Here is a 26,437-nt window from a genome sequence, read left to right as displayed (position 1 = left end):
GATTACAGGCGTGAACCACCGCGCCCGGCCACACCTAGGCTTTTTTAACAGCTTGCCCAGATGTGGAGAAGAGGGAGTGCTGCTTAAAAGCTGTCAGCGGCCAAATATCAGCAGCAAAAAATGGAGTCAGATTTCTTATTTAAAAAGATGTTGGAAGTGGTATCGGGACAGTGTAGGGCCAAAGTATCTCACTGATCTCTTTTCATGGGTTTGTATGGTACCTTTGCTCTCACTTATCTCTTGTGCAACAGCTGATTCCCACTGACTTTCTCATGGTATCCTACTCCCAGGCATAGACATGCGTATGCACACATACTTGTTTCTGTCCTTATGGATAGTGGAAACAAGAACCAGAACCAGGGTGAGTTTTTGGTCAGAGCTGTACCATGGCTCCTAGGAGAGTTTAATGCTTTAGGTTTCAACCAAAGGAGACAGAGATCTGGCAGAAGACCCTGAAGCCTAGAAACAACTACCCCCACTCCTCCTACCACCACCACCTAGGCAGGTGTGAGGCAAGGATCCAGGCAGCTGCTGTTAGACTCTATAGCTGTTGGATGGTTTTGGCATTCCTAAACCTTACTACTGCTTGCAAACTTGGAAGAACTGATTTTAAAAACCCACTCCATTTGCCTCTGGGCAGTTCTTACTCACAAAGGGTGGATCTTCTTGGCCCCACAATTGTCTGTGGGTTGCACCATTTAACAGCTGAGAAAATGGCCCTCAAGAAGTTGTGACTTGCCCAAGGTGGCAGGGCAGGGCTAGGACTAGTACCCACCCTTTCTCACTGCTCATCCAGTGCCCTTAATTCCCCAAGGGCTAATGGGACAGAACCCTGTTAAATGGTATCCAGTATTTGGTTGGTTGGTTGGTTGGGTTTGTTTGAGACAGAGTCTTGCTCTTGCCCAGGATGGAGTGCAGTGGCTCGATCTCGGCTCACTGCAACATCCACCTCCCAGATTCAAGTGATTCTCCTGCCTCAGCCTCCCGAGTAGCTGGGATTACAGGTGCCCACCACCAAACCCAGCTAAGTTTTGTATTTTTACAAACATTTGTATTTGTATTTGGTGACTATGAGTTGGAGGAATATTTGATGAATTAATGGAAGATGAATTAATCATCAAGGTCAGTAAGTGATGAACCACAGCTTGGTCCAGCTCTTTAGTCCTCTAGTCTCCTGGTGAGACTCCACAGCTCCGCTAATACGACCGGGCCTTCGTGGGGCTGACAACAGCCCTGACAAGCCACCGGCTGGAGAGGCGTCAGCCCGAGGCTGGGATGCTCCGCCCGAATGGCGGCTGGCGGCGGGCTGGGCCCAGGGAGCTGCGCGCGCAACCACTCGGGCGGTGGCACCGGTGACCGCTCTCCCTGGCAACGGTTTGTTGCTAGCAACCAGCCTGCGGTCTGGAGGTGGTGCGGAGGGAGCCGCCTAGGTGCCGGGGACTCCTGCCATGAATCCGCCGGGGTCCCTAGCGGGCCTGGACCCGAACCTGGACGAGCACTTGTCCACCCAGATTCTCGCGCCCTCGGTCCACTCCGACAACCCTCAGGAGCGCATCCAGGCCCGGCGCCTCCGCATCGCGGCGCGCCTAGAAGCCCGGAGGCGGTGAGCGCTGGGCGGGCGGGGCGGGATCGCGCAGCAGGGGCCGGAGCAGGGCTGGTTTCCTGATGAAATAGAAACATTTCTTCCGGAAGGTTCATGCAGAGTATGGGAAAGTAAAACGCTGGGCCGGTGCCGCGACGCGCGCCTGTCATCCCAGCATTCAGGGAGGCCGAGGCGGGAGGATCACTTGAGCCCAGGAGTTCGAGATGATCAGTCTGGGCAGCATAGAGAGACCGCATCTCTATAAAACACCAAAATATTAATCGGGCCTGGTGGCCCGCGACTGTGGTCTGCACATGGCATCTTTTCCACTACGTACACCCCCAAACCGTAGGGTCTGCTGGATCATGTGGCCCAAGTAGCCTGGCTGCTTACACTGTGGCCTGGGTCCTTTCCTGTTCCAGGCACCACTCAAAGCTGGCAGCTTTTTGTGTCAGCCTGAATAGTATTCCTAATGCGGGATGTACTAGGACCCAAAGTGGTCTAAGAGGCATTGAGTTTCCTTCTCTGTAGAGGATGCAAAACGCAGTAGATTTGTTTTTTACTTGATAGGCTATCCCAGTGTGCCACTGACCACTGGACCCCTACAAACTTGAATGACATGCAGTCCCTGGGCCTTCATAGGGTTGATTGCCAACGTCTGGAGCACACATGTCTTACCAAGCCCTGCAGTGTGTTTCCATCACTCGCTCATCCTGGCTGATTGCTGCAGGGCCATCAGTGGAATGCAGGGGCTGGCAAACCCTTTCAGTAAAGGGCCAGATAGTAAATATTTTAGGCTTTTGGGATCATATGGCGTCTTTCCTAGCTGCTCAACTGCCATTGTAGTGCAAAAGCAGCCACAGGCAAGACATAAACAAATGGGCATGACTGTGTTCCAATAAAGCTTTATTTATGGACACTGAAATTTGAATTTCATATACTGTTCATGTATCACAAAATAGCCTTCTTTTGATTAAAAATAATAATAAACTTTATTTTTTAGAGCAGTTTTTAGGATCACAGCAAAATTGGTCAAAAGTACAGCATTCCCATATACTCCCTGCCACCACACGTGCACAGCCACTGTCAACATCCTGCACTGGAAGGCACATTTGTAACAATATATGAACCTTGGCGCATCGTTATCACTTGAACTCCATCGTTTACCTTAGGGTTTCTTTTTGGTGTTGTATAGCCTATGGGTTTGAATAAATTTATAGTGACATGAGCCCACCAATATGGTATTACACCAAATATTTTCACTGCCCTAAAAATCCCCTGTGCTCTACTTATTCATCCTAGTCTTTTTTAACCATTCATTTATATATTTTTTAACCATTTAAAATTGTAAAAAATTGTAGCTTGTGCCTGTAATCCCAGCACTTTGGGAGGCCAAGGCAGGAGGATCACCTAAGGTCAGGAGTTCAAGGCCAGCCTGGCCAACATGGTGAAACCCCGTCTGTACTAAAAATACAAAAATTAGTTGGGTGTGGTGGCAGGCACCTGTAATCTCAGTTACTTGGGAGCCTGAGGCAGGAGAATTGCTCGAACCTGGGAGGTGGAGGTTGCAGTGAACTGAGATAGTGCCACTGCACTCCAGCCTGGGTGACAAGTGCAAAACTCCGTCTCAAAAAAAAAAAAAAAAAAAAAAAAAAAAAATGGGCCGGGCGCAGTGGCTCATACCTGTAATCCCAACACTTCGGGAGGCTGAGGCGGGCGGGATCATGAGGTCAGGAGTTTGAGACCAGCCTGACCAACATGGCGAAACCCTGTCGCTATTAAAAATACAAAAATTAGCCAGGGATGGTGGCGTACACCTGTAATCCCAGCTACTCAGGAGACTGAGGCAGGAGAATCGCTTGAACCCAAGAGGCAGAGGTTGCAGTGAGCTGAGATCGTGCCATTGTACTCCAGCCTGGGCAACAGAGCGAGACTCTATCTCAAAAAAAAAAAAAAATTGTCAGAATCATTATTTGCCTGGAAGCCATAAAAAAGCACGTGGTGGACTGGATCTGGCCCACAGGCCATAGTTTGCCAGTGCTGAAGTAATGGATCATTGTGATGTTCTCTGGGATATCCAGATGTCCCTGATGTATTCAGAATATATTATGACAGAGATCAGGAGAATTACCATGGTCCTGTGAGTGTGACAGACTTGTGAGTGTATATCATTGTCTGTTCCATGTAAATGTGAACTTCCTGATTCTTTTTCCTGATGTAGAAAAGCATGCATTTGACCCAATCAGTAGCCACACATACTGTGCCTGAGGCTGTACAAATTTGCTCTAGCGAAGCTTACCACACTTGCGTAGATGCTGTGTTCAGGAGTGCTACCTGTGCAGCTTCCGGTAATTGACAGTCGTTTTCTAGGATCCAGTTTCTGCAGGTGCCAGATCCATGAATTAAAAGGAGATTCAATAGGGATCACCACTCCTGCATCGTTGAGATACTTCAGGGTGACACTAATGCCCACCAACCGCCCTGGGCGGCAATGTTGTTTTCTGTGTACTCAGGTGCAGTTTCAGAGATGTACTTTTGGCCTTCCCCACTATGACAGGTCTATTTGTAGGCCAAGGAGTGGAGTTTTTCAAACTTCTAAGTATGTCAGTCCCAATTCTACTTTTGGCCATTAGAGACATGATGACTGGCTGAGTCCAGAGACCTGGTAGACCCTCTGTAAGTAGGACTTTGCCTCCCGTATGTCCTCACTCTAAGTGGGTGAGAGCATGCTTCGGGTCTCTGCGTGTCAATGCTAACTCAGATCCTGTTCTAATCCTAAACATTTCTGGGTATCCTCTTTCCTTATCGTACAGCCCACCTGAGTAGATGACCCTAGGCCCCTTTGGGGAAGGATTAGGGGAATCATTACAGTATATATTTGCTGTTGTGTTCCAGATCCTTCCTTGTGGGGACCCTGCTGCCTCTTCAGTCAATAGATTCTGGGTCTGAACACTGGCTTAGGTTCAGGAATTGGGCAAGGGACCATGAATCTTTACCAGCGTGCACCCTTAGCCTATCTATCCTTTGCTGCTTTCTTTGGTGAGCACATACGAGTTGTATTTTTGTTGGCTGCACCAAATGATGTTATATTTTGTAAGCCATCTTCAAAACTCTCTGTGGGCCAAGTCCTTGTCTGCTACTCTGACCTTGGCAGTTGTGCTGGGGATTCTATGATAAACAAGGCAAATATAATCTCTCTTCTCAGGAAGCTTATATTCTAATGAGGGAGATGGGAAAAAATAAAGCGCAGCTAAACAAGTAAACAAATAACATAATTATACATTTTGAAAAGAGTCCTACTGGAAACAAGCAATGAGCAAATATGAAGAATAATAGATGTAGCATCTGAAGGTAAGTGGTAGTGAGGGTGAGAAAGAGCTATGTAAAGAGTTGGACTGGGTATTCAATTATATTAAGGAATCTATTGGCTATGATAATGGTGTGGTGGTGTTGTTTTTTAAAAAGGCTATGTCTTTTTTTTTTTTTTTTTTGAGGCACAGTCTCACTCTGTCTACCCAGGCAGGAGTGCAGTGGCACAATCTTGGCTCACTGCAGTCTCCACCTCCCAGGTTCAAGCGATTCTCCTGGCTCAGCCTCCCGAGTAGCTGGGATTACAGGCACTTGCCACCATACCTGACTAATTTTTGTATTTTTTAGTAGATATGGGGTTCCACCATGTTGGCCAGGCTGGTCTTGAATTCCTGACCTCAGGTGATCCACCTGCCTTGGCCTCCCAAAGTGCTGGGATTACAGGTGTGAGCCACTGTGCCCAGCCTCTATTCTGTATTAGTGGTTGGGGCCATGCATTGTGCGTAAGTGAGCTGGGAGCATTCTGTACCATTTCAATGTGCTGTCAAAACAAGTGCATGAAGCTGAGTCTGTGTGAGCCTGGAAGTTCCCTGAATTAACTTATCTGTTAATTAAAGGAAAAGAGATTAAAATATGCTATATTGAAGCTTACATATATATTATTAATAACCAACAGTAATTGCAGCAATGGATCAGAACTTAGATTGACAAGAGCTTTTTCAGAAAGGAGTATTTTATTACTGACATTGTTTTGAATTGCTGGCACATGTGATAATAAAAAGCAGTTGTATTGTTTTTATGTTATCTATAGGCAGTACACCCCTCGGTTGCCTGTGATACCCACTGCTGTTGCTGCCTGGGCCTTCTTTTGTCATGAGGTGTAATGTTAAGGTGAAAGTTAACAGAATCAAATGTCATATAAAGAATACAGCCAGGCATGGTGGCTCACGCCTATAATCCCAGCAGTTTGGGAGGCTGAGGTGGGTGGATCACTTGAGACCAGGAGTTCGAGACCAACCTGGCCAATATAGTGAAACCCCTGTCTCTACTAAAAAGACAAAAAAATTAGCTGTGCTTGGTGGCACACTCCTGTAATCCCAGCTACTCAGGAGACCGAGGCACGAGAATTGCTTGAACACCGGGAGGTGGAGGTTGCACTGAGCTGAGATCGTGCCACTGTACTCCAGCCTGGATGACAGAGCGAGACTCCTTCTCAGAAAAAAAAAAAAAAAAAAAAAAAAAAAAGAATAATAGGAATAATGTGCTAATGCTCCTGACACTCCCAATCTCTGGTGTCTTAGTTTAGGTTTGACATTTCTGGGAGATGTCACTTCCTTTTTTTTTTTTTTCTTTTTTTTTTTTTTTGAGATAGGGTCTCACTCTGTCACCAGGTTGGAATGCAGTGGTGTGACCTTGGCTCACTGCAACTTCCACCTCCTAGACTCAAGTGATTCCCCCCACTCCAGCCTCCCGAGTAGCTGGGGCCACAGGTGCGCACCACCATGCCCCACTGATTTTTTGTATTTTTGGTAGAAATGGGGTTTCACCATGTTGCCCAGGCTGGTCTCGAACTCCAGAGCTCAAATAATCCTGCCACCTTGGCCTCGAAAAGTGCTGGGATTATAGGTGTGAGCCACCGCACCCAGCCGGGAGATGTCACTTCTGGGTAGTGGATACCAGATGGAACACATACATCTACCTTAGATCTGTATCTAAACTCTGTTAAAATGACATGTAAGGGGATTCAGTAAAAAAGATGCAAATTCACAAAGTCAAGAACAGGAGGACTCAACAGCAATGAAATTGTGGAAGCTGGGAAGCACGAGATAGATGGTAAATGGGTTAGCAGATTCAAGAAGATGGAAAAATAAGCTGATAGTGAAGAAAGCTGAGAACCCTCTTGATTTACTCTGCACTAAATCCCCAAAGACTAGGAGATTGGTGGCATATCATATTCATCCGTGAGGCTTTAAAAAGTCATATGGTCCTTTCAGTGGAGTGACAGGACCTCTGTGGCTAAGAGATCTCAAAGTTCTTAGCCCTTAACTGTGACAGAACAGAGACTGGACATGTCCACGTGCTGCTACCCCTGTCCCTTTACTAATTATCATGAGGTCTTATGAAAGGCTGACCTGAAAAGGACAAGAGGCCAGAAGACTCCTTGACTTACTTGGTTTGACCACCCAGCACCCTCCTCCCAATGTTTATGGTTCCAACCTGACAACCACCCTGGACCACAAAGACCTCTTGCTGGATGACTGCCAACTTCAGGCCAGTTTGGACTGGTTCCCTGAGACTGCACAGATTCTGGACTTGTAACCTAAGCATCACCTTTTTGCATTTGTGACCCAATTGTAGTACATTTAAATGTTAAATCTCCACCCCAAAGTGAACATGAGTAGCGTATTGTCATATGTTCCATGCACATGTAAGCCTAATGCACATGCGTAATGAGTTTTCTCCATAAATATTCACAACTTTCTCCTATATCCTATAGCATATGCATTTCCTACCTCCCCACCTAGCATAAATACCTGCTTTATTTTCTCACCTTCAAAGCCTGCTTCTCAGTCTCAGTTGAAGGCTTGTTTCCTGCCTATAAGTTATGTCCTTTAGAAATAAAGTTTTCTTTTAATTTTGTGGATTCTGACTCTTTTTCAGTTGATATCTAGAAGTGGAGGTGAAGAAGGGAACCAAAATAAGGACAACCGATTGGAAAATTAATAGGTAGATGCCTAGAACCTTTCTCTCTCTTTGCACAGAAGATTGGAAGTTCGGAGAAAGTCAAGCAGAGGGTCTAGGGCTTGGGGGATGCTAGGCAGAGGCGAGGCAAAGATACTTCTGGAAAATAAGGGGATTCAGGGGACATATGCACGCTGGATGCCAGGACCTTCCAGCTGTCCTCTCACCAGTTCTTGGAACAGGCTGGCACTTTGGCCTTCAGATTCCAGGCAGGAGGTTGGAGAAGTTTCTCTGTGGAATCTGACCAGCCCCAAAAGAAGGATTTAAAGACACTAAGGTCGGGCCGGGCACAGTGGCTCACACCTGTAATCCAGCACTTTGGGAGGCCAAGAGGGGTGGATAACCTGTGGTCTGGAGTTTGAGACCAGCCTGGCCAACATGGTAAAACCCCGTCTCTACTAAAAATATGAAAATTAGTGGCGTGGTGGTGCATGCCTGTAATCCCAGCTACTTGGGAGGCTGAGGCATGAGAATTGCTTGAACCTGGGAGGCAGAGGCTGCAGTGAGCCGAGATCATGCCAGTGCACTCCAGCCTGGGCAACAGAGGGGGAGACTCTATCTCTAAAATAAAAAAAAATAATAAAATAAAATAAAGACAGTAATATCGGGTTTGCTCACAAAGCCACCCGATTAAATCAGCCCACACTGACATGCACAGTTGTTATGGCACACCCTTGTACTCACAGCTCCCATCAGCTTTTTAAAAAAATTATTTTTAGTATTTATTTATTTAGTTTTTAAGCAACAGAGTCTCACTCCATTGCCCAGGCTGGAGTGCAGTGGTTTGATCATAGCTTACTATAACCTTGAATCCTGGGCTCAAGCAATCCTCCTGCCTCAGCCTCCTGAGTGTCTGGCACAATAGGTGCAGGCCACTGTGCCTGGCTAATTTTTTTTTTTTTTTTTAGAGATGGGGTCTTGCTGTGTTGTCCAGGCTAGTCTTAAACTCCTGGGTCAAGTGGTCCTCCTGCCTTGGCCTCCCAAAGTGCTGGGATTGTAGGCATGAGCCATTGTGCCCAGCCCCATCAGCTTGTTTTTAATGTTTAAATTTTTGTCACACTATTAACATTTATTTTTTCTGCTTTATCCTGACACCATATTACAAGCTTCCAAATGGCTAGAGACTTAAATTGAAATGATACTAATTTGTCCTTATTTTCTCTAAATTCTTGGATTCTGTATAATCAGGTGGGTTTATGTACACATAATGAAAACACACCATCCTTTATGTAGTTTTTTTTTTTTCTTTTAAGGCAGCTCTTTCTTTAACAACGAGATAGCTACTGTGAAGATGGTGACATGTAAAATTGGTACCATTAGTATCCTTTTCCCAAGTTGTCATAGAAGTTACCATTATACTTGCAGCTTTAGGTCTTTGGTACATCTCAGACAAGATAGGCAAGAATTTGGAGAACATTTTGAAAAAAACAGCAGTAGACACATTCAGCAACAACTAGAATAATGGAACTCAAAGTTTTAAAATTACATGATGTAAGTGAAAACAGCTTTAAAAGTCACCTCATAAGAGTTGTTTTATCAGTAGCTTGATTTTTTCCACGTAAAACAGTGTTTATTTATTTTTAACCAATGTTTTAATTTTTTCATAGGCTTTTTAGTTCTTGTCATGAGTCAGTAACCAAGGATTTCTATGCATCTGAGGAAAGTCTTTTTTTTTTTTTTTTTTTTTTTTTTTTTTTTTTTTGAGACGGAGTCTCGCTCTGTCGCCCAGGCTGGAGTGCAGTGGCGCGATCTCGGCTCACTGCAAGCTCCGCCTCCCGGGTTCACGCCATTCTCCTGCCTCAGCCTCCCGAGTAGCTGGGACTACAGGCGCCCACAACCGCGCCCGGCTAATTTTTTGTATTTTTAGTAGAGACGGGGTTTCACCGTGGTCTCGATCTCCTGACCTTGTGATCCGCCCGCCTCGGCCTTCCAAAGTGCTGGGATTACAGGCGTGAGCCACTGCGCCCGGCCGGGAAAGTCTTTAACATGAACGATAGATATGAAAATTAACAAAGAGTAAAAAGCACCTAAGAGGAAATTAAGACTATGTGGGTAGAAAAAACCAGTAATACCACAAAAAGATCATTCAGATCCTCAGAGATAGTTTTGAAGTCTTTGGGGGAAAAAAAGGGGAAAAAAAAAGATCCTCAAAGAAAAAAGAGATGATACGGAAACCATGAAATGAGAATAGACTGATACTAAAAGGAGTGTTCAGAGAAAAAAAAATAGAGCTCTTAGAAATAAAAAAAATTATAGAAATAGAAAACATTAGAAGGGTTGGAAAATAAAGATAATGAAATCCCCTAGAAAATAGAGCACAAAGAAAAAAGGTAGAAACTTATAGAGAAAATATTATTATTATTATTGATATGGAGTTTCACTTTTGTTGCCCAGACTGGAGTGCAATGGCATGATCTTGGCTCACTGCAACCTCGGCCTCCTGGGTTCAAGCAATTCTCCTGCCTCAGCCTCCCAAGTAGGTGGGATTACAGGCGTGCACCACCACACCTGGCTAATTTTTGTATTTTTAGTAGAGACAGGGTTTCACCATGTTGGCCAGGCTGGTCTTGAACTCCTTACCTCAGGTGATCCGCCCACCTCAGCCTCCCAGAGTGCTGGGATTACAGGCATGAGCCACTGCCCCCAGCCACAGAAAAATATATATTTTTTTAAATTAGAAGATATTATCACTTTTCTAGATCCAGAAAGAATGGAGCAGAGAGGGTATTATCATGGAAACAATTCAAGAACATGTCTCAGACCTGAAGATCATGAGGTTCCTGATTGAAATGTCTCGCGCAGTAGATGAAAATAGACCCACCCTAAGGCACGCCATTGAGAAAGTTCAGAACACTGAGAACAAAGAGAAGGGGCCTACGAGCTTCCAGAGTGGGGGAAAAAAAAAAGATCATATATAAAAACAAAAATATGATCTCATACAAAGGTGTAAAGACAGAATGACTTTAGGTTTCTCAAATAGAACACTGGAAGGAAACAGTGAAGGAAAGTTATTTCCAACCTAGAACTCTAAACCCAGGTAGACAACCAAGTTTCAATGTTTTTAAATCCTGAAAAAGGACTTTGGTCAGGAAGTGGAGTATTCAAGATGGCAGCTCCCATTTAGACCACAAACATGGGGCGGTGGCGAGGAAACAGCTTCCCAAAAGAGGACTCAGCCCCCAGGAGGGAGGGAGCTCAAATCTGAAGAGACAAAAGTCTGAGACAGTTTCTTTGGAGAATATACTAGTTCACTGCTGAACAAGAGAAATACAATATCAGCCACATATGTCATTTCAAGTTTTCTAGTAGTAGCATTGAAAGTGGTAAAAACAGAACAGGTGAAATTAATAATTTATTTAATCCAATATATGAAAGTATCATTTTAATATGCAATCAGTATAAATCATACTGATGAGCTATATTGCAAATATTTTTTGTTTAAAGTCTTCAAAATCCATCTAGAGTGTATTTTACACTCATAGCATATTTCAATTTGCACCAGCCACATTTCAGGTGCTTTATAGCCATGTGTGGTTATTGGCTACATATTGGACAGTACAGTGCTAAGCAGTAAAAAATGATGCATAAAAGGCAGTGATGAGATTTAAGTTAAAACTAGTTAATAAGAATTTATAGCATATCTACAGCCTGGCCAACATGGTGAAACCCCGTCTTTACTAGAAATACAAAAGTTTTCTTAATCCAGTCTGTCACTGATGGACATTTGGGTTGATTCCAAGTCTATGTGGCACATATACACCATGGAATACTATGCAGCCATAAAAAAGGATGAGTTTGTGTCCTTTGTAGGGACATGGATGCAGCTGGAAGCCATCATTCTCAGCAAACTATCGCAAGAACAGAAAACCAAACACTGCATGTTCTCACTCATAGGTGGGAACTGAACAATGAGATCACTTGGACTTGGGAAGGGGAACATCACACACCGGGGCCTATTATGGGGAGGGGAGAGGGGGGAGGGATTGCATTGGGAGTTATACTTGATGTAAATGACGAGTTGATGGGTGCTGACGAGTTGATGGGTGCAGCACACCAACATGGCACAAGTATACATATGTAACAAACCTGCAAGTTACGCACATGTACCCTAGAACTTAAAGTATAATAAAAAAAATTAAAAAAATAAAAAAAAAAAAAGAAAAAAGAAATACAAAAGTTAGCCGGGCGTGGGGGCGCATGTTTGTAGTCCCAGCTACTCAGGAGACTGAGTCAGAAGAATTGCTTGAACCTGGGCGGCGGAGGGCGGCGGAGGTTGCAGTGAGCCGAGATGGCGCCACTGCACTGCAGCCTGGGGACAGAGCCGGGCTGTTGGGGAAAAAAAAAAAAAAAATATATATATATATATATATATATATATATATATGTGTGTGTGTGTGTGTGTGTGTGTGTGTGTATGTATGTGTATATATATATAATAAATATCTGGACTGCATAGTTTTTGTTTGTTTGTTTCTGAAGCACTGATCTTTGATCCAGAAAGCACTTGGAAGAGATTATTTAAATAGAGTTGGTCATTAATTGGTGGTCAAAGTAGAAAGTCAAGGGAATTTTTTGAGTGGTGATGGGAACATGATAAGCCTGGCAATAGCTGAAGACCTGAGTAAAATGGAACAATTAGTTTACTTAGTAAGAAAACAAAGAACATGTTCGATAAGAATAGGGAAGTCAATGAAATGACAAGAAAAAACCAAGGGGTTTTGGTTAGTTTGGGAGTGGAGGACGGTAACTCAATTCTGTATCTCCAAAATAGTGTCACACTAGGTAGGATTGTCCCGGACTTTGAACAAAGGGAGTAGAAACGGAAGTCAGAGTTAGAAAAAGTCGAGAAATAATGAGATAAAGAGATCTGCTAGGCTGAGGCAGGAGAATTGCTGGAACCCGGGAGGCGGAGGTTTCGGTGAGCCGAGATCGTGCCATTGCACTCCAGCCTGGGCAACAAGAGCGAAAATCCGTCTCAAAAAACGAAGCAAAACAAAGCGAATAAACAAACCTGCTGTGTCATGTTAAGGTTTCATTTGTCCTAAGGCAGTACTGAGAGCCCTTATGGCCACTGTGTGCCAGAGGAGAGAGCAGGGTCTTGATGATGTGGTGTGGGGGTTGGTGAGGTCACTCCCCCATGCCTCCTCTGAAAAAGTCCATAATCTGGAACCTTCTCTCGCCACCGCCCCTTTAGTCTCATTTTCTGATTCACACACACACACATAAGCACACACACATGCACTATTTAGAAAATTCATGCAGTACAAAAATGTAGAAAATAGAACTTCTTGGTAATTTAATTCCTGTTCCTTAAGTAATTACTGTTATCAGTTTGTCACATATACTTCCAGAAAATGTCCAGTGCACATATAAGCCTTTTTTTTTTTTTTTTTTTTTTTTTCTTTTGAGACAGAGTCTCACTCTGTTCCCCAGGCTGGACTGCAGTGGCGAGATCTCGGCTCGGCTCAGCTCACTGCAAGCTCCGCCTCCCGGGTCACGTCATTCTCCTGCGTCAGCTTCCCGAGTAGCTGGGACTACAGGCGCCCACCACCACGCCCGGCTAATTTTTTTGTATTTTTAGTAGAGATGGGGTTTCACCGTGTTAGCCAGGATGGTCTCACTCTCCTGACCTTGTGATCCGCCCGCCTCGGCCTCCCAAAGTGCTGGAATTACAGGCGTGAGCCACTGCGCCCGGCCAAGCCTATTTTAAAAAGAAAATTTGTGTTATAGTCTACATATTGTTCTAAAACTGGCTCCGTTTACTTAACTGCTGTGGACATCTTTCCCTGCTGCTAGGTATTACATCATTCTTTTTGTAGGCTACAAAGTATTTTTGAAATATTGTTTCCTGTTAACTAGTTAGCTATTAATATGTATGTAGAATGTTTCCATGGTCTTACGAGTATTGTCAGGGTTACAGTCATCTTTCTTGTGCATATTTATGTATGTACTTGTAAAGTCTTCCTGTAAAAAATTCCTGAAGATGGGGTTGTTGGGTCAGAGGGGAGGCACATTTAAGCTTTTGACAAATCTTGCCAAATTGCCTTTTAAACAAGTTGTTACACTTTACATTCCCACCCATGGCATGTGGAAAGCTGGGCTGCCACCTGATATTGTCAACCCTTCAAATCTTTTTTAGTCTGATAATAGGGTAATGACACCTCACAGGGTTTTGGTTTCTCTGATTGTATGTGAAGCTGACCGTATTTTCAAATGCCTGTTTGCCACTTGTATCTCTTTGGGAAATTGCCTGTTCATATCCTCTGCCAGTTTTTCTCTTTGGTATTTTGTCTTCTGTGTATTGATTTGAAGGAGCCCTTCCTATTTTATGGATAGTAAAATTTTGTCAAATATCTTTTATCAGTTTATCCCTTGACTTTCAAGGATAAAATTTCTAAATTTTAGAAAGTAAAATCTTTTAATTTTTTTTTCTGACTTTGGTCTTATTCGAAGATGGGTTTTCTATGCTAAGATTATATAGATATTCTCCTGTATTTACTTCTAGTGTTTTTAAGATTGTAGTTTTTTTTAATATTTAATTTTTTTTAAATGATAGAGATGGGATCTCTCTATGTTGCCCAAGCAGGTCTCAAACTCTTGATTTAAAGCAGTCCTCCTGCCTTGGCCTCCCAAAGTGCTGGGATTATAGTTATAAGCCACTGTGCCTGGCCAATATTTAAATTTTATTCCATATGGAATATATATTTATATACAAAGTACAATGGAACCATTATTATTATTATTATTATTGTTTACATAAATAGAGTTGGGGGTCTTGCTATGTTGGCCATGCTGATCTTGAACTCCTGGCCTTAAGCAATCCTCCTATCTTGGTCTCCCAAAGTGTTGGGATTACAGGCATGAGCCACTGTGCCAGGCCAAAACCTTTAAATATAGAATTTAAGTACTAGAAATAACTTAATTTTCTCTGCTTTTTTCCATCACAGGGAAGCACTTGGAGAATATTTAGATGGGAAGAAGGAGAGTGAGGAGGATCAAAGCAAGAGCTACAAACAGAAAGAAGAAAGCCGATTGGTATGAACTGGTTGACAGATGGGCTCTGGAAGACCAGTGAGCTGGGTGTTACATCATGGTTTTCACATTTAGACTGGAAGAAATCATGTGGTCCATGTTGCTATCTCTAGGCAGAACTGAATAGAATCTTTCCCATTTGAGAGCTCTCTAGGAGTGAGCTTTCAGATGACAGTTTCTTATATTTACGTTGTCTCTTCTCAGCTCATGCACTTTTAATGGTATTCACTCTTCATAGGATAAAGTCCAGATGTTTTAGCCTGGGCACTCAAGGCCTTTGATAGTCTGTTCCCATCTTCACTTTCCAAACACGTCTCCCGTTTGTTACCTAATTATGCCTTCCGCTTTGGTGAGGTGGATCCACTCACTCTCCTCCAGTGGGGTTTTGTTCATTTCTGCTCTGTGCCTTTGATCATCTGGAATGCCAGGCCCCCTCTATTCACTTCTTATTCTCTGCTCTCATCAGGCCACTTTCCCATTTTCAACAACCCTCTCAAGACCCAAATCCTCCTTGGATTCTTCCTCAGCCCAGCCTGAGCTCCCTTTCTCCACACATTGAATACTTCCTGTCTGTGCTACTCTTTTCATTTTAGATAGTTTTCTGCTGCATATGACTTTTCAGATGTGTGTGCCTGCAGTGCCCCAGTGAAACTGTATGTACTGTGAGAATGAGAGCCTCTTTTTGTAGCCATGGAGTAGTGCATAGCTTGTACGTAGCTTGTGTAGACACAAACAAGAAAATCATTGATTACCCTCCATGGCGATGAAACAGCTCCTGGGATGCTGAGGGATAAACAGCAGCTCAAAACAGCGGACCAGAACTGGCAAAATGCTACATTTAATCAATGCTAAGTGAAAGGCAAAAATGGTGACACTGTGTGAACTCAGATATGGAGAGGAACTCACCAAGCTGGCCTGGTCAGGGAAAGTTCAATGGAGAAAATGGGATTTGAGTTGTCTTAGAAATCCAGGTGGAAATTTTAATAGCAGAGGAGAGATCATTTCTGGTGAGAAAAAATATTCAGGTTACTGAATATGATGATAGAGCATAGAGGTATACAGAGATCAATGAATATCTCGTACTGTGTTAGGGATAAAATATTTTACTGTGGAAAAGATATTGAACTGATGTGGGTTTTTGTTCCTGATCTTTTATCTACTGCAGAGTAGGTGATTCATGTCACTGTTTTGTACTTTGTTCTCTTCTTCATTTAAAAGTCAGTGAGCTCCACCTGGCGCAGTGGCTCACGCCTATAATCCCGGGACTTTGGAAGGCCAAGGCGGGCGGATCACCTGAGGTCAGGAGTTCAAGACCAGCCTGGCCAACATGGTGAAACCTCGTCTCTACTAAAAATACAGAAGTTGGCTGGGCGTGGTGGCACACACCTGGAGTCCCGGCTACTCAGAAGGCTGAGGCTGAGGTGGGAGGATTCCTTGAACCCGTGAGGTGGAGGTTGCAGTGATCCAAGATCAGGTCACTGCACTCTAGCCTGGGCGACAGAGGGAGACTCTCTCTCTTTCAAAAAAAAAAAAAAAAAAAAAAGTCAGTGACCTCTGAGCATTTCTGTGTAGGACAAAAGGATATTAGATTTTTTAAAATACTGATATATAGTTCACCCTGAGCACTCCTTAATTAAGTATAAATCCAAAGAGATAATACTGTTTTCATTAGCAGGTTTTGAAGGTTCCTTTCACTTAGGACTTAAGTAGTGAAGAATCTTGGCATCAAGGAGAAATGTACACAAAAGATGCCCCCTTCCTCAAGATCTCAAGATTAAAGTATTGATTATTAGTTCTGACCTAAGGTCTGGGCAGGCTGGGCCCCACCCTTGACCCTGCAGTTTATCTTTTTTTTTTGAGACGAAGTCTTGCTCTGTCACCAGGCTGAAGTGCAGTGGCACGATCTCGGCTCACTGCAACCTCTGCCTCCCGGTTCAAGCTATTCTCCTGCCTCAGCCTCCTGAGTAGCTGGGACTACAGGCGCCCGCCACCACGCCCATCTAATTTTTGTATTTTTAGTAGAGACGGGGGTTTCACCATGTTGGCCAGGATGGTCTTGATCTCTTGACCAAGTGATCCGCCTGCCTCAGCCTCCCAAAGTGCTGGGATTACAGATGTGAGCCACTGCGCCCGGCCTTATCATGTTTTTAGTGGTCATTATTTTTGTGTCCTGTTTAATCTTTGTCTACTTCATATGAAGACAGTCTTCTATGGTTTCTTCTAGAAAGTTTTATCATTCTATCATTTACATTTTGGCCTATGGCGTATCTGGAATTGATTTCTGTCTATCATGTAAGGGTAGGGTCCCAGGTTCATTGTTTTCTATGTAGATTTTTAGTTGCCCCAGCACCATTTACTGAAAAGATTGTCCTTTCCCCACTGCATTGCTGTGCACCTTTGTTGCAAATCAGGTGACCATGTATGTGTGAGTTTGTTTCCACATTCTCTGTTCTCTTTTTTGGTATCTATATGTCTGTCTGTATTAGTTCATTCTCACATTGCTATAAAGAAATACTTGAGACTGGATAATTTATAAGGAGGTTTAATTGGCTCATGGTTCTGCAGGCTGTACAAGAAGCACAGTGACTTCCGCTTCTGGGTGGGCCTCAGGAAGCTTCCAATCATGGCAGAAGGCAAAGGGGAAGCAGGCATCTCACATGGCAGGAGCAGGAGTGAGAGAGAGAACGCAGGGAGGTGTCACACACTTTACAATGGCCAGATCTCACGAGAACTCACTCACTATCATGAGAAGAACACCAAGAGGATGGTGCCGAACTATGAGGAATCCACCCCCATGATCCACTCGTTTCCCACCAGGCTCCACCTCCAACTCTGGGTATTAAAATTCGACATGAGATTTGGGCAGGGACACATATCCAAACTATACCACTGGCTTTGTGCCAATTCCACACAGTTTTAATTACTGTAGCTTTTATGACAGTTCTTGGTATCTGGTAGGGTGAGTTCTCTGTGTTCTTCCAGATTGTCTTAGCTATTCTTTTTTTTTTTTTCTTGTGAGACAGTCTCGTTCTGTCATCCAGGCTGGAGTGCAGTGGCACAATCTTGGCTCACTGCAACCGCCACCTCCCAGGTTCAAGTCATTCTGATGCCTCAGCCTTCTGAGTAGCTGGGATTACATGCGTGTGCCACCATATCCAGCTAATGTTTGTATTCTTACCGGAAACGGGGTTTCACCATGTTGGCCAGGCTGGTCTTGAACTCTTGGTCTCAGGTAATCTTCCTGCCTCAGCTTCCCAAAGTGCTGGGATTAGAGGCATGAGCCACTGCGCCCAGCCTTGTCTTGGCTATTCTTGACCCTTTGTATTTCCATATACATTTTAGAATCAGCTCGTCGCTGGGCGCGGTGGTTCATGCCTGTAATCCCAGCACTTTGGGAGGCTGAGGTGGGCAGATCACCAGGTCAGGAGATCGAGACCATCCTGGCTAACATGGTGAAACCCTGTATCTACTAAAAATACAAAAAATTAGCCTGGCGTGGTGGCAGGCACTGTAGTCCCAGCTACTCGGGAGGCTGAGGCAGGAGAATCGCGTGAACCCAGGAGGTAGAGGTTGCAGTGAGCCAAGATTGCACCACTGCAGTCCAGCCTGGGTGACAGAGCGAGACTCCGTCTCAAAAAAAAAAAAAAATTTCTGCCAAAAAACCTGCTGGAATTTCAACTGACTGAGTAGAATTTATAATCCATGGGAGGTATTCTTTAATTTGGCTCAGCGATGTTTTGCACTTTTTGTTCGGGTTATAGTGGTTCATGGTGGTGGATAAATGTACAGTTGATTTTAATATATTGACCTGGTATCCGGTGACCTTGCCAAATTCATTTGTTAATTCTAATAGTTACCTGTGGCTTCTTTTGGATTTTTTTTACATATATAATCATATCATCTGAAAATAATAAGTTTTATTTCTTTGTCTGATTTTTATATCTTTCATTTTTTTTTCTTCCCTTATTGCATTAGTTGGATGCTCCAGCTCATTAAATAGAAGTGGTGACGATGGGAGTCCAGGTTCTGCTCTGGATTTCCTGTGGATGCACCCCCTCAAGTAGACTTGCCCCATGTCCCTTCAAACCCCCATTGTCCCCTCTAGATCACTGAGTCCCATGGGAGCCAAAATTCCCCATCCAAATGACTTTGAGCCCACCTTCAACCTGTATGTGCCTCTTGCAGAGTCTGTCCTGCTCAGGGCAGATGAGGCCACTGTTACACAACCCCTGGGCCTGATGGATGGTCACAGGGTGTAGATGGAGCTTGAATGTGCAGTTGGGGAATCCACATGCCTGCAGGACAGAGCTGGGGGTGGGCTGGGAGCTGCGGACAGAGGCAGGCTCTTCCTTAGCCACCCAATTATGAGTAGAACTCCGAAATGTGTCTGAATTCAAACTAGGACTTTTAAATTGTTATAAAGGTATTGAGATAGGAGGATATATGTATTTTGAGATGGAGTCTTGCTCTGTCGCCCAGGCTGGAGTACAGTGGTACGATCTCGGCTCACTGCAACCTCCGCCTCCTGGATTCACTCCATTCTCCTGCCTCAGCCTCCCGAGTAGCTGGGACTACAGGCGTGCACCACCATGCCTGGCTAATTTTTGTGTTTTTAGTAGAGACGGGGTTTTACTATGTTGTTCAGGCTGGTCTTGAACTCCTGGCCTCAAGTGATCTGCCGTGTCGGCCTCCCAAAGTGCTGGGATTACAGGTGTGAGCCACCATGCCCGGCCAAATGTTTTATTTAACAATTTTTACATGATACTATAATTTAAAAATATTTAGACATATGGTATGTGGACCTCCATTTAAACTCTTTCCCTGGATCTCATAAAGGTGAGGGGCATGTCTGTTGGTCTGTTAGTGACTGTGACATTTGGATTTTTAATTTTACTTTGAGTCTTAAATACTTGATTCAGAAATTTCTGGAACTCCAGTGATTGGTTAGCACATGGTACTTATGCAAAAGTGTCTGATGTTCACATTGAGTAGAAACTAGAAAATTACCCCAAACTGCAGGAAAGTCATTACTTCCTTATGCATGTAAAACCATTTGGTATAAGTGATAAAACTGCAGGCAATAACAAAAAATCTAGAGTGCCCTGGATATCTGGGTTAAAGCTCTGTTCTGTATTCAATGAAACTACATTTCAAATTTTTCATATAGTGAAATCAAGTGAAGTCTCTGGTAATTTCTGTGACTCCTTGGTATAGAAATTTTATAGGCTCCTAGTTTAAAAATTATTTGAGAGTTGGAAAGTTTATAAGTTCCAAAAATACTTGGAAAAACTTAGGCATAACCTAAGGATACTAGAACTTTTTGTTGAGAGGATTTATCATCTTGAATAACATCACGACAAGGCTAGGAGTGAAGATACTGGAGATGGAATTTACGAAGAGGGATTTAGAAGGATGGCACCAATTACAAAATCCCTGAGCCCATTAAGGAGAGAGCAGTGCAGCCAGCTACAATCTTTTCCTGCATTAGAATCCGTGTAATGATAGACTCCACATATCATTAGCTGCAGCAAGGCAGAAGCTCTTTTCTCTGTCTCAACAGTTCCGAGTATAAGCAGTCCAGGGCTGACATGGATGGGGTCTGCTTGATGATGGGACCTCAGCTCCCTCTGCCATTGCTTGAGTTGCCTTCATCTGCTCCTCACCTTTTACTTGAGCCCCACATGCCAGCCTGGGAGAAGGGACAGAAGTGGGGCAGCAGAGGGTACACCTTTTCCCTTAAAGGCACAGTTCAGAAGTGGCACACATCACTTCTCATGTGTCATTGATCAGATAGTATTCTAGGTGCAAGGGAGGCTGGGAAAGTTACCTATTTTGGGAAGCCATGTGCCTAGCAAAAATTTGAGTGTTCTGTTACTAAAAGGAGAGGGAGAAATGGACATGGGAGGACAACCATTGTTATCTGCCTCACTGTCATTATCTGCCTCACCTCCCCAACTGAGGTGCTTCAAAAGGCTCCTGGCAGTGTCAGTCACTTGGAGATCTGCTGGGGAAAGGGCTGAGATGAATGTATAATACCTGCTGGTGTAAAAGTTGGCTGGTGCCTACTCTACAGTGAATACATAAAGTACATTGAGAACTGCAGAGTGCTTTTTTTTTTTTTTTTTTTTGAGACGGAGTCTCGCGCTGTGTCACCCAGGCTAGAGTGCAGTGGCGCGATCTCGGCTCACTGCAAGCTCCGCCTCCCAGGTTCACGCCATTCTCCTGCCTCAGCCTCCGAGTAGCTGGGACTACAGGCGCCCGCCACCACGCCCGGCTAGTTTTTTTTTGTGTGTTTTTAGTAGAGACGGGGTTTCACCATGTTAGCCAGGATGGTCTCGATCTCCTGACCTCGTGATCCACCCGCCTCGGCCTCCCAAAGTGCTGGGATTACAGGCTTGAGCCACCGCGCCCGGCCTGCAGAGTGCTTTTTAAAAATTTTTTATTTTGCCCAGGAATGGACAAAAACTTACCACAGTAGGATACTAATGATACCCTTCTAGCCAAACACAGTGACTTTTCCCCAGGCCTCATCCTATTATGACTGGATACCGGACTTTTCTTTCTCTTTCTCTTTTTCTTTTTCCTTTTCTCTCTCTTTTTTTTTTTTTTTTTTTCCTGAGATAGGGTCTCACTTTGTCACTCAGGCTGGAGTGTAGCGGCATGACCTCGGCTCACTGTAACCTCTGCCTCCCAGGTTCAAATGATTCTCCTGCCTCAGCCTCCTGAGTAGCTGGGATTACAGGCACCCGCCACCACGCCCGGCTAATTTTTGAATTTTTAGTAGAGATGGGGTTTCACCATGTTGGCCAAGCTGGTCTCGAACTCCTGACCTCAAATGATCCACCCACCTTGGCCTCCCAAAGTGCTGGGATTACAGACATGAGCCACTGTGCCTGGTCAAGAACTGCAGAGTGCTTTTAAATTGTGAGCTGTAAAACCACATCACAAATGTCCTGATAGAAAAGGGTTGCTATACAGGGGCTACTCTTAAAAGTCTTAAGGTAGTTGCTGCTTCCTGCTTGAATGGATGGAAGAGCTACGGACAGTTGTGCAAAAATGTTTCTGACTTTACACATTATTTACAAAGTGTTCTAGCTTTGTCAGTTCTTTCTCTCTCTCTTTTCAGAAATTGGCTAAACTTCTGCTCTGTGGCACTGAGTTGGTGACAAATATCCAGGTGGCTATAGATATCAGAGAGATTCACAGGAGAGTCGAAGAAGAGGAGATAAAGCGTCAGAGGTAAGGACCACACCACTCTGTACCTGGTGGACGTGAAGGTAATCTCCTCCATGGGCCCGCAGTTCTCCCGAGTCGTTGGAGGGTGACCTTGTCCACCTTAGGCAATTCCCTTCCTGCCCTTATAAGTTCTCCCTCCCTCCCTCCTCTTCTCTCTCTCTCTCTTTTTTTTTTTTTTTTTTTCATTTTTGAGACGGAGGTGCTCTTGTTACCCAGGCTGGAGTGCAGTGGGCGTGATCTCAGCTCACCGCAACCTCCACCTTCTGGGTTCAAGCGATTCTCCTGCCTCAGCCTCCTGAGTAGCTGGGATTACAGACATGCACCACCATGCCAGGCTAATTTTGTATTTTTAGTAGAGACAGGTTTCACCATGTTGGCCAGGCTGGTCTCGAACTACTGACCTCAGGTGATCCACCTGCCTTGGCCTCCCACAGTGTTGGAATTACAGGCATGAGCGACCACACCCAGCTATCTCTTCTCTCTTTTCTTTCCTCCCTTCCTCAAGCACTACACTGCTGATACGTGCCAAGCTGTGTGTATACAAAAGGAGTGAAACATGGCCTCTGTTTGTGGTATTCACAGTCTAGTCAAGAGACACATGGAAACACCCACAATTTGTGGTAAAATAGATAATGTGTAAAGGGTTGTAGTAACACACACAAGGAGGCCTTTAATTCTATCTGCAGAGATTAGAGAAAACTTCCCAGGCAAGGTGACACTGAGTTGGAGTGTGAGGGATGAATAGGAGTTTGAGGAGTTGAAGAGTAGGCATTTTAGGCAGAGGGAACCTTTGAGTAGAGGTGTGAGATCCCATGATATGCTTGGAAATGGCATGATAGTGAAGGATGTGTGCGGGTGGTAGAAGAAAAGAGGCTAAGAAGGTCAACTGGGCAGTCCTGAGTTTCAACTGGTGAGAACGACCAGACCCAGGAGCACCTCAGTGTTATGTGTAAAGGTGGCAGCATTATTAAAGAATATGAAGGGCTCCATGTCTAGAAGGATGGAGGGTCACAGGGATAATAGGAACCTGTGTCAGGTCCTCAGCTCCAGTCCTCAGGAGGCAGACTGACCTGCATGACCATATGCCAGGTCTCAGGCTGTCCAGCAGGGAGGCATAGCGGCTTAGAAGAATTAAACTTTGGTTTGCACACAGAAGTAGACTGATTGCAGGTCCTCATTTAAACTTTGGATTGTTCTTCAATTAATTTATTAAACATTTAGAAGAGCAACCACTTGGCCAGGCATGGGGTGGCCCACGCATGTAATCGCAGCACTTTGGGAGGCCGAGGCGGGCAGATCGCTTGAGGTCAGGAGTTCGAGACCAGCTTGGCCAACATGGTGAACCTCCATCTCTACTAAAAATACAAAAAATCAGCTGCGTTTGGTGGCACGTGCACACCTGTAGTCCCAGTACTCAGGAGGCTGAGGCAGGAGCCTCACTTGAACCCAGGAGGCGGACGTTGTAGTGAGCCAAGAGTGTGCCACTGGACTCCAGCCTAGGCAATGGGAGTGAAACCCTGTCTTTAAAAAGAAAGAAAGCAACCACTTGACCATTTTGGCTCATCATATACATACAGGGGACGATTTTAACAATATTTTTAGTTGTTCAGCATAAGTAGTTCCCTCGTTAGCAACGTTAGCAGCTCTACCAGTAAAGGTGGTTGACTTTTATTCTCAAAACTTCCCACTGCCTGTATGGGCTGTACCAGGAATAGAGTTGGCAGATTCCCAGCAGGGTTGGCTTGTGAAAGGCGGGGAAGGTCATGTAAGGAGTTAGGCCGCATCCTCTAGCCACAGAGGAACACTGAAGGTCTCAGGTGGCAGGTTACAAGGTCAGTGTGCTGTGGAAAGGTGACCTGACAGCTCTTTCTCATTTCTTGAAATAAAAAAGTCAATTAAATTTAAAAAGTATCCTAGCTTGGAAGGTGGGGTGGGTGTGGGATGGGACAGGGAGAGAGGATTGCAGGATGTTTAAGCTGTGACTTCGGTTCCTCAGGTAGTTTGTTTGGAGATGCTGTCATAGGATTAGTCTGTTACAAGGAGCAGAGAGTCTCTGGGAGATATCCTAGCCACTGTTTCCAGAAGGGCCCCAGCTCAGCTGTCCTGCCTTCCTGCCACCTCGCCCCAGCCTTGGTGTGCTCTGTCACAGAGATTTTTTGGAATTTATGGAAAGGCTCTCCCTATTTTCCATTCCTCGTGGTGGAGTTTCCGTGTTTGTACATTCCACTAGTCATTTATTGGTAACTTGGGAGAGGAGTAGCCAGACAATTGAGGTCATGTTGCTAATAAAAAATTGATAATTTAAGTACCATGTGTTAAGTGACTCCCACGCTGAGCACCTGTGCTGTGTGCATCATTGTATTTCATCCTGACAACAGCCAGTCACGTGAAGGTAGATACTTTTCATCCACTCCATTTTACAGAAGAGAAAAAGTGAGGCTTGAAGAGGTTATGCAGCTTGTCTACAAGGTTGACAGTCAGTTAGGACCCAAGTCAGGACTTGAACATAAGCTCGTGACTCCAGAGACCCAGTTGTGTTTAACTGTTGTGTGTTATCATCTTACTCAGAAGCCGGTGACCAATTGATCTTGGTGTGTGTGTGTGCGTGTGTATGTGTGTATGTGTAGCCTTAATGTTGATCTGTTTTTGCTATGTGTCATTTTCTTTACTTAGCTTAAGTTACTTGTAGTCAAGCATTAAACAAAAAGATTTCTCAGCATTGAGTTTGATTTTGGGTGGGTGTGTTTGGGCAGTGCCCAGTACCTGAGTTTTATATTCTAGAGATTCTAGAGAACACACCTGCTCTATTGGAAGGCAGCATCTGGAGCTGGGCTGGCATGGCTGGCATGTTTGTATTTGCAGGATTGAGAAGCTGGAGAATGAAGTTAAGACCAGCCAGGACAAATTTGACGAAATCACCTCAAAGTGGGAAGAGGGCAAGCAGAAGAGAATTCCCCAAGAGCTGTGGGAAATGCTCAATACCCAACAGCTGCACTGTGCTGGCCTCTTAGAAGATAAGAACAAGCTCATCAGCGAGTTACAGCAGGCAAGAGGCGCGGGCCCTCCAGCCCAGCCACTGGGGATCTGCCTGGGATTTAGCTGGGTTATTAGTTTGCTTTTCCTGAATGGAAAAATATAGAAACCTTTTACTTCATTATTTAGAATCCTGTACAACTCATGTTATAAACTTTTTCTTTTCTTTTTTTTTTTTTTTTTTTTTTACGATGGTAAGAAACACATAACATTAAATTTGCCATCATAACCATTTTAAAGTGTATAGTTCATGGGCTGGGTGCAGTGGTTCCTGCCTATAATCCCAGCACTTTGTGAGGCCGAGGCAGGCAGATCACTTGAGATCAGGAGTTTGAGACCAGCCTGGCCAACATGGTGAAACCCCATCTCTACTAAAAGTATAAAAATTAGCCGGGCATGGTGGCACACACCTGTAATCTCAGCTACTCGGGAGGCTGAGGCAGAAGGGTCACCTGAACATGGGAGACAAAGGTTGCAGTGAGCTGAGATCACGCCACTGCACTCCAGCCTGGTTGACAAAGCGAGTGAGACTCCGTCTCAAAACAAAAAACTATAGTTCAGTCATGTTAAGTATACAGTATTCAGATGCAGCAGATCTCTAAGAACTTTTCATCTTGCAACATGCCCCTTAGATACCAATTCCCTCTTCCCCTTCCCCCTAGCCCTTGGTAATCACCTTTCTACTTTCCGTTTCTGTGATTTTTGACCACTCTATTAGATACTTCCTGTGAGTGAAATCATATAGCATTTGTCCTTTTGTGACTAGCATATTTGGCTTAGTGTGATGGACTTCATTGTAGCACGTGACAGGACTGCCTACTTTTTTAAGGCTGCATAGTATTTCATTGCATATGTATACCACATCTTGTTTTATACATTCTCCTGTGAATGGACATTTGGGTTGGATTTCACCTTTTGGCTATCGTGAGTAATACTGCTGTGAACATGGGTATACACGTATCTCTTTGAGATCCTTCTTTGAATTATTTGGATGTACACTTAAAAGTAGGATAGTACTTTTGGTAATATGGTAATTATGGTAATATGGTAACATGGTCATATGGTAATTCTATTTTTAATTTTCTTAGGAACCTCCATACTGTTTTTTATAATGACTGCACCATTTTACATTCCCACTAACAGTACACAAGGGTTCTAACTTCTCTGTATTCTCACCAACACTTACATCCTGTTTTTTGTGATAGTTTCCGTGTTGATAGTGTGAGGTGATATCTCCTTGTGGTTTGGATTTAATTTCCCTAATGATTAGAGATGTTGCGCATCTTTTTCCTGTGTTTCTTGGCCATTCGTATATCATCTTTGGAGAAATGTCTATTTAAATCCTTTGCTTATTTTTAATTTGGGTTGTTTTTGAGTTAGAGAAGTTCCTTATGTATTTCGGACATTAACCCCTTATCAGATATATGATTTTCAATTATGATTTCCTATTCCATATATTGCCTTCTTATTCTTGATTTTTTTTTTTTTTTTTTGATGTGCAAA

General features: G+C 44.1%; 1 protein-coding gene across 3 annotated transcripts in view; it reads left to right on the top strand.

Moving 5' to 3' along the window:
- The first annotated feature begins 1,378 nt into the window (after window positions 1-1,378).
- Window positions 1,379-26,437, top strand: part of DRC1 (dynein regulatory complex subunit 1) — a 55,579-nt gene continuing 30,520 nt past the window's right edge. For all 3 annotated transcript variants that reach the window (XM_028831869.2, XM_077959936.1, XM_077959937.1), the window contains exons 1-4: window positions 1,379-1,603; window positions 14,581-14,668; window positions 21,792-21,904; window positions 24,764-24,947. In XM_028831869.2, the coding sequence (XP_028687702.1) occupies window positions 1,449-1,603; window positions 14,581-14,668; window positions 21,792-21,904; window positions 24,764-24,947 (540 nt within the window). In that variant the 5' untranslated portion in view covers window positions 1,379-1,448. The remainder of the gene's footprint in view (window positions 1,604-14,580; window positions 14,669-21,791; window positions 21,905-24,763; window positions 24,948-26,437) is intronic.

This window comes from Macaca mulatta, chromosome 13 (assembly GCF_049350105.2).
Source record: "Macaca mulatta isolate MMU2019108-1 chromosome 13, T2T-MMU8v2.0, whole genome shotgun sequence".
Taxonomy (NCBI): Eukaryota; Metazoa; Chordata; class Mammalia; order Primates; family Cercopithecidae; genus Macaca; species Macaca mulatta.
Note: the sequence above shows the minus strand (reverse complement) of the source record. Positions and strands in the feature narration are given on the sequence as shown.